Source organism: Herpailurus yagouaroundi, unplaced genomic scaffold, assembly GCF_014898765.1.
Source record: "Herpailurus yagouaroundi ecotype Mexico unplaced genomic scaffold, PumYag 140, whole genome shotgun sequence".
NCBI lineage: Eukaryota > Metazoa > Chordata > Mammalia > Carnivora > Felidae > Herpailurus > Herpailurus yagouaroundi.
In genome coordinates, this window is record NW_024412395.1 from 132648 (window position 1) to 140819 (window position 8172).

Consider the following 8172-nt stretch of genomic DNA (forward strand, 5'->3'; position numbering starts at 1 on the left):
GCTATTGTCGATAGCACTGCTGTAAACATTGGGGTGCATGTGTGTAGGGCATTTTCATAGAATGAACAATCTGTGTAAGAAAAACACTGGCTTACAAGGTATAATATTGAGTAAAAAAAGGCCATAGTGGAATTAATCATAGTTCAACACCAAACATGAACACCAATACTATATATGATTTGGGAACCGTGTATTTGCATTGAAAGTTCAAACGCATGGGTAGGAGGAATATAGACTAAATTTGGGATGGAGGCTTCCCCCTGGGGAGGTAGGAGAGGGAGCAGGCCAGAGGATAGTGACAAAGGCAGCTGTAAGCCATGTGTGTAATGTTTTTTTATACTTATATGCTACACATGTATATATTGCATATAAAATATACAATATTTTATATTTTATATATCTATGTATATATATATATATATAACATTAAAACAGTATATAAAATTATTGGAAGCAAATATGGCAAAATACAAACATTTGTTAATTCTGGATAGTAGGCCCATGAACATTTGTTAGTTCCTCTCTGCATTTTTCAATATATTTAAAATAGCTCACAATGATAATAAAAGAACATAGTGTTATATATTAACTTTTAGAATTAAATAAATGAACAAAATGAATCCTAAGTAGTAGCAGGGTGAGGTGAGGAGAGGGCCTGAGTCTACAGAAGATGGGAAGGAGCAGCCTCCACAGAAGAGACAAGAAGAAACCAAGGAATTGGCTATGGAGGAGAGCACCAGGTGAGGGCAGGGCAGAGTGTACAAGGCTGGGAGGCTTGTGGGCAGCTGCTGCACAGGGAGGCACAGTCCCAATACTTCTTCAGCTGGGACAGAAGTGAGAATGATTTTCCAGTCTTTATGGGGCCTTTTTGGACTTCAGGAGGGGGTAAATGAGATGGTAAGAATTATATGTACAGTTAAAGAGGCTTTTCATGCTAAAATACAGTAAAATAATCTTTACTTACTGCCTCAGTGACTGCATGAATAAAAAGTTCCTCTGGGGTTGCCTGTGTGGCTCAGTTGGCTAAGCGCCCAACTTCAGGTCATGATCTCACAGTTGGTTTTGAGCCCCACTCTCAGCACAGAGCCTGCTTTGGGTCCTTTGCTTCCCTGTCTGCCCCTCCCCCACTCACTTACACATGCCCTCTCTCTCTCTCTCTCTCAAAAATAAATAAAAATTTAAAAAATTAAAAAAAAAAGTTTCTCTGACTACAATGTGGAGAAAGGTTATGGACACCCTAGTGTGTGTAGAAGGTGAGACCTGGGCCAGCCCTGAAGACCAAGAGACACTCAGGTTTGCATACAGGTAATGAGGACCAAACACTATGGTCTTTCTGCCCCAGCTACCCCAGCCAGGCTCCAGGTGTTATCATCCATTTATTTATTATCCTAAGATTTACCAGGTAGGAGTGCTGACCTGGAAACACCATCCGAAAGGGGATGAATGCAAATAAGCTGTGGCCTTGCATTCAGGGAGCTCGGTGTGGTAGAGAACAAGGCCAACAACCGAACACAGGAGATGGAGAGAATAGTAGGGCCTGTGGGAGCTATCAGAGTTTTAATTTATATTTCATCAGTATATATTTTTTATTTTTAAAATCTAGGTTTAACCAGGAGATGCAGATGACATTCCAATATTACTTGATTATGGATTGAAACTCTGCTATATATATATATATATATGTATATATTTGTATATATTTATAAATATTTTATATGTATATATAATTTTTCTTTTAAGTATGCTATACACTCAATGTGGGGCTTGAACTCAAGATCCTGGGATCAAGAGTTGCATGCTCTACTAAGCCAGCAGGTACTCTGAAAATTTGCTAATTCTAAAGATGTCAGTATGGTGAAGGCCTCTAGGATTTCAGGGACAGTTCTTAAAAAGTGGCATATCTACCAATGGAACGGTCAACTTAGGACCTGTCTTTGCAAAAGTATTCCTCTTCTACACATCTGGTCCATCACAAAGAAATCTCACTCTGCCTCCAGGCCTCCTCCAGCCCATTGTCCATCTGGATGTCAGCTCTGTCCTCATAGTAGGTAAGTTTTGTCTTGTTGCTCTGCAGTGTTCATTGCTTCCCCCCCTCCTCCTTCTTGCCACAGCCCATGTGGCCCACAGGCAGTGCCCTGGCAGTGTTGGGTCCTTCATCTTCCTGGCTCTGCTCAAGCTGAGTCCCTTATTTGGAACTTCTACCCCATCTCTTTTCCTTGTCTCAGCAACTGGCCTTCAGGTCAAGCCACTTTAAGCCTCAGCCTAGCATTTACATGACCTCTCTGTGTGACAGGCACTGAGGATCTGCTAGTGAGCAGGACAGCCTCTATGGACCTGATTCTGATAACAAAGTTAGATGTGACTCACACAAGGAAACACTAAAACAAATTGTTGTAAATAGAAAAAAAAAAAAAAAGCAGGGGTGGAAATATATGAGTATAAAGAAGATAGCTGTGATCCATTCCAGCAGGCAGGAGACATTTGCCAAAAAAGTCCTTCAAACTGATAACTGGCTGATAAGGAAGAGGGGTAACAATGTTTCCAGGCAGCAAGAGTCACATGTTCTTTAAGGAATGGAAAGGAGGGAAGTGAGCTGGAGAACAGACTGAAGATGGAGGGAGGGGCAAGGGATGGGCTGCCCTTGGTCTCATGTATTAGGACAAAGACCTTAGTCATTATCTTAAGAGCAATGAGAAGAGTTTTATTTAAAATAGGAGCAACATGTTGATGCTATGCTAGTGATCCTGTTATGGTAAGACTGTTGAGGAGGAAGATTATGGTGACAGTGATGTTGGTGATGATCATGTGATGATGAGGACAGTGATAACAGGGATGAAATAAGGATAAGACCGATGTGATGGTGACAGTGATGCTGACATGGTGATAATAATGGTGATGATGAAGATATGTAGATTGAAAATGAATAAACAAATAAACAGAAAGAACCAGACCTATAAATACAGAGAACAAACTGATGGTTGCCAGAGGGGATGGGGGTGGAGGAATGTGCAAAACAGGTGAGGGGAGGTACAGGCTTCCACAGAGAATATAGTCAAGGGTGTTGTAACAGCGCTGTGTGGTGATATTTGTGGGGAGCACAGCATGACATATAGACTTGTTGAATCACTAGGTTGCACACCTGAAACTAATGTAACATTGTGTGTCAACTATACTCAAAAAAACAAAAATATAATCTAAAAAATTAAAAAAAAGATGTGTTGACTGAGATGCTGATGGAAATGGTGATGGTGGTGAAGAGTCCAGCACCAATACCTGCTAGGACGGTAGAGACAAGAGGACTGTCCTGGACACTGATGGAGCAAGGATGGAAAGAAACAACACTTGATGTGGAGTGAGACACACCAGAGCTCTGCCATCTATTTTCTGGATGCCTTTGAGAAAATGCCTTCATCTCACATCTGCCTCAATTTCCTCACCCTCAAAAAGAATCCCAAAGGTGAAACAATGTGTATGAAATTACCTGGCACCCAGTAGGTACAACTGTAAATTTCCTTTGTTTCTCCCTGACACAGAGGCTTGTAGCTAGGCATATGACGATGAGGGCCTCATTTGTGCAGCCCAGTCAGGTGACACTGCCTATTGCTGAGGGACATAGTGTTGCTGCTAGGAGCCCAAGAGCTCTTGTTTAGATCATTCCCTTCAACTTGAGAGTCCTGGCTGCTGGCTGTCTATGGGAACAGCTATGTGAGGTAGAGGTTCTGCTTGGGGCTACTTCTGCCACTTCAACTGCCCACACCCTGACACACCTGAGCTTCATGCTAACACTACAGTAATTCCTGTTCTGCTGCCAACTCTGGGGGATGCAGCAATAAATACTCTGCATGTCTCGGGAAAGGCAGCTTGTACTCATCCTGAGCCTTCCCACAATGGCAAGGCACTTAACCTCCTTTGGTCTCAGTTTCCCACCTAGAAGCTGTCTTGCTGATTCAGTGTAGTGTTCCCATGATGTCATGTGCTGGTGCTTGCATGCAGTAGGTGCCCCACAGTGAGGCTGTGTGCAGTCACTTAGTTTCTCTCTCCCTTGGGGGGCAGGACTTGGGGGCCTGTCCACTTGGCAGTTTGAATTTGCATCAAGCTTTTCCATAGTTTCAGCTTATCTCCAGCTTCCTGGATGGTGCCTTCTGTCTGGCCCCTGGACAAGGGCAGTCCCAGGAGCCAGAGGCTTTTGAAATGCCACACATGGTGAAGATTTTATTTCCAAAGTGACATGTAGATTTGCTAACCTGTACTGCTCATTTTCTCTGTATCAGTATGTGGTCTCCTATAGCACCCACAACGTGTACAGACAGGCATGTTCTGACCCATACTGAGATCAGAGAATGGAGGGGAATAGAGCATTTAAAGGTGGTGATGTCACTAACCAAGAAGGGGCAGTGCTATGTCATCGCTACAGCAGTCAGCAAATACTGACCTTCGAGAAATGCTGATACCAGAGACCCCACATCCATGCTAGTCTGGATTTTTCCAGAAAGGGCAACCTGGGTGGTGCATGATTTTCAACAGTAAGGCAGGCTCCTTACTACACTTACCAGCTCATTCATCATGGGAGTTACTAACTTCCATTTCCCTGGAGCTGTTGCCTGTCACCAGCTATCAGAAGGATTGAACCTTCAGTTACATTTTTACTGAAGGGTTGTCATTGAATGGTTTCCCTCTCCCAGGGAATCTGTATTCTAAGACAAGCACCTGCTGAGGGCAAGACTGACAACCAGGGACTGGCAAGGGTATCTGTAAGGCTGACAGCAGGGGGCAGCCTTACCTCCAGCCCAGCTCTAGGCATACAGGCTTCAGAGTACACCTGCAGGGCAGGGCTCTGTTCCCTCCCCAGACCTGGGGCCACTTAAGGTCTGAGGGGTGACCCCCTGGGGAGCACAGGCCCTGGAAGAGGAGATAGGGAGGCAGGGTTAGCTCTCTGGCATTGCAAATTTTCTGGAGGAGGGAGATGTACTTTGTCAGAACAACCCTTAGAGTCTTTACCATAGTCTACCTTCAGGATGAAGTTGCTGCTCCTCCTCAAATACTGTAACAAACCCTCAAGAAAGGCATGGTCCCTGGGTTGAGTGGGAGTTAAGTGGGGGTCTCCCCTTACCTGTACCCCAGATATGTTCTATGGCAAGGCTCTGTCCATGGGGCACTCTTAGGAAAGAAGCTACTTGGCAGTGACTGTCAGCACCTGTGTAATTGGATGCAGGCCTCCAGGACAGGTGTATTGTCATCATGGGCCCCCAGTGGGGTCATGGAGACCCAGGGGGGCAAAGTAGTTCAGCCAAGGCTACAGTTAACCATAAGAGGCAAAGCCAGATTTCCTCTGAAGTCTTCAGCTTATGACACTGCTGAGAAAGAGAAGGGAGGCAGAAAGCAAATGCCTGTGAGGTCAGAGGGCCCTTAGCTGAGGGATGAGGCAGGACTCTGGTGTGTCACTTGCTGAATATGTTCCAAGTGACATTCATGATGTGAGGCTGGGATTCTTGTGGCTCAATGTCTGAAATTTTTGTCTCCCTCTAATCTTAAGAACATTCCGCCTGTGCTCAGGAAGTCAACAGCTCTGTAGCAGCTCCTTCCTCGGGCTCAGTATGGTGTCAAGCTGGGGCCTGGTGTGGGGCCAGAGAGGGGCTGGAGGAGTGTGGCACAAGCAGCATGGGGCGGGGGTCCTAGGGGCATGAAGCACTTAGTGCACTCCTTCTGCAGTGAGGGCAAGGGGGTCTGTGGAGCAGAGAGGACCCAAGCCTCTGGAGAGTGTGGTAAGGTAAGGGCTAGTGTTCTAGTATTGAGCATTTACCCCAGGCTACACATTGCACTACTTAGAACCTCTAGGTTTTTGCAGCATTTCCATGAGGTCTGCATAGGAAGCACTCACATTTCACAGATAAGGAAACAAATGTAGAGAGATGAGCAAAGCTTCCTAAGGTTTCAAAGCCAGGATCTCAATAACAGAAAGCCTGCTTACCTGAACTGGGGCATGCCTTGTTCTTTCCCAGGCCACCCCATTGTGGGCCCCAACCAAGTGCACATAACCATCTATACATTTCTGGATAACCTGTGATGTCCCAGCTGCTTGTGAACCTCCCATCCTCTTCTCTCTCCTGCCTTCCGCCCCTTTCCTCTAGCATCTGTGCAGCCTCTGCCAAGTGGGGTATCTGTCTTGCCACACAGGGACACCACAAGAGGGCAGCTGAATGCTCTCCCATGTGGAGTCCTGTGTAGAAGGGTTGTGGGACACACACACATTCACACATAGGGTCACCTATGTGAGCATACCCAGGCCCCTCTAGCCTGGTACCACTTCCTGAGGCCCTGTCATGTGCAGCCTCAAACGGAAGCTAGGCCTGTTCCAGTCCAGAAATCCTAGTTCCCAGATGGCTGCTCCTTCCCTTCAGATAGGACTGCCTATGACCACTGAATTCAATCCAATGTGGTGAGCATTCATTGCACACTCCCTGCTAGCCAACCAGATGGGTTTGGAGGACATCAAAATGGGGGACACTTCTCAAGAGATCAGAGATCAGTGACCAGTGAATCATGGCAATAGGCTGATCCATTTAGATGTGCCCACACACATGCAGCCAGGACAGCTGACAGCTATGCATGAATGTAGGAAGCCCTGTATGAGCAGAATTTTGCTTTGTTGTTTTATTTTTGTTAAACAGTCATCCCTAAGACCTGCTCAAGCTCAACATTTTTGCAGAGGAGTAGCACCATGAGGATCCTGCAGGGGAGATCTATACCTTGGGCGGGTACAGAACCAACCACCTGTGAGAAAGCCTGCCATTCCTGCCAGGAAGCCTGGGGGTTCAGTTGGCACCCTTCCCCCTGGACACAACAGCCTGGTCAGCCTCTGACCAGCTCATCAGCAGGCCACGTTAGCCAGCAACACCTCCTAAACTTTGGGGACCTCAGGGTGCCTGTCTCCGTGCTGTGCTGGCTGTTCCTTCCCTCAAGCCTGCTGGCTGCAGCCACACTGACTCTGAGCCTCCTGCTGCTGGCAACCATCCTGAAGAGCCAGAAGCTGTGGCAAGAGCTCCACTACCTACTGCTGGCTAACATCCTGCTTTCAGATCCGGCCTACCTTGTGTTCTACATGCTTATCTCATCCAGCAACTTGAGTGGCTGGACTCTGTGCCACATCACCTGTGGTGTTCTCACAGATGTTGTCTTTGCTACCTACACCAGCACCATCCTGTCTTTCATGGCCACCATGCTGCACACCTACCTGGCAGTTGCTTATCCTTTGTGCTACTTCTCCTTCATGTCCTGTGAGGCTGTCCAGAAAGTGGTGGCCCTCATCTGGCTGCTGGCCTAATTCTTCCCTACATGTCTCATTTGGCTTAGCAAGCAGCAAGATGCCAGTTTAGAGAAACAAGGGGCCTTATGCATCCTGCAGCTGACCCTGTGCAATGAGCCAGGCTGTGGCCCCTTGGTCACTATTACCCACACCTACATTTTATGCATTCACTTTCTATGCACAGGTCTCATCACCTACTGCTTCTGGAGGATCTATGCAGAGACCAGGACTTCAGGCATCTGGGTCCAGGGCTATTCCTGGGCCATGGGCACCCTGCTCATCCATACAGTGCTACTCATACTGTACGTTAGCCCTGTTATGGTGTTTTGCCTGGATATCATGCTAACCAAGTACAACCACATTGATGCCAAAACTCATGTGTGGCTCATGGCAGCCAACAGCGAGGTGCTTATGATGCTCCTCGTGCCATGCTCCCATACCTGTATACACTCCACTACTGGTAGCTGTTGGGGATGGTCGGGGGCCACTTCTCCTCCAGGAGGCACAGTGACATCTTCACCATTTTTAAGAGCTACAAATTTCACAGTTTGGCAAGCTGAGGTTAAAAATTATATGTTGGATGCATCAGCATTCAATTATCATCAACTCCAGAGAACTGTAATATACTTGTGCAACAGGACATTTAAGATGACCTCAGCATTCAACATTTCAAAAGTTTTTAAGTAGAGAAAGCTAACTTCTCACTGAAGCCCTACCTGAAAATTGAAGCAAGTAAAATGACTCAGCAGAGCTCTGATCAAAGTGAAGCTGAGGCCAGATCTGTGCCTTTCCAATGGTTTCCCCCATACCCTCCAAGGCCACTGACAAAGCATGTTGCTGACAAACACACAGAAACCAAAAGATTACTG

At 46.5% G+C, this 8172-nt stretch overlaps 1 protein-coding gene across 1 annotated transcript; it reads left to right on the forward strand.

Annotated features, from left to right (window-relative positions):
* Positions 1-5680: 5680 nt before the first annotated feature.
* GPR148 (G protein-coupled receptor 148) lies at positions 5681-7863 on the forward strand. The gene is given in 4 exon segments (XM_040474637.1): positions 5681-5762; positions 6800-6896; positions 6898-7718; positions 7721-7863. Coding segments are annotated over 4 exon segments (1143 nt in total).
* The last annotated feature ends 309 nt before the right edge of the window (positions 7864-8172 follow it).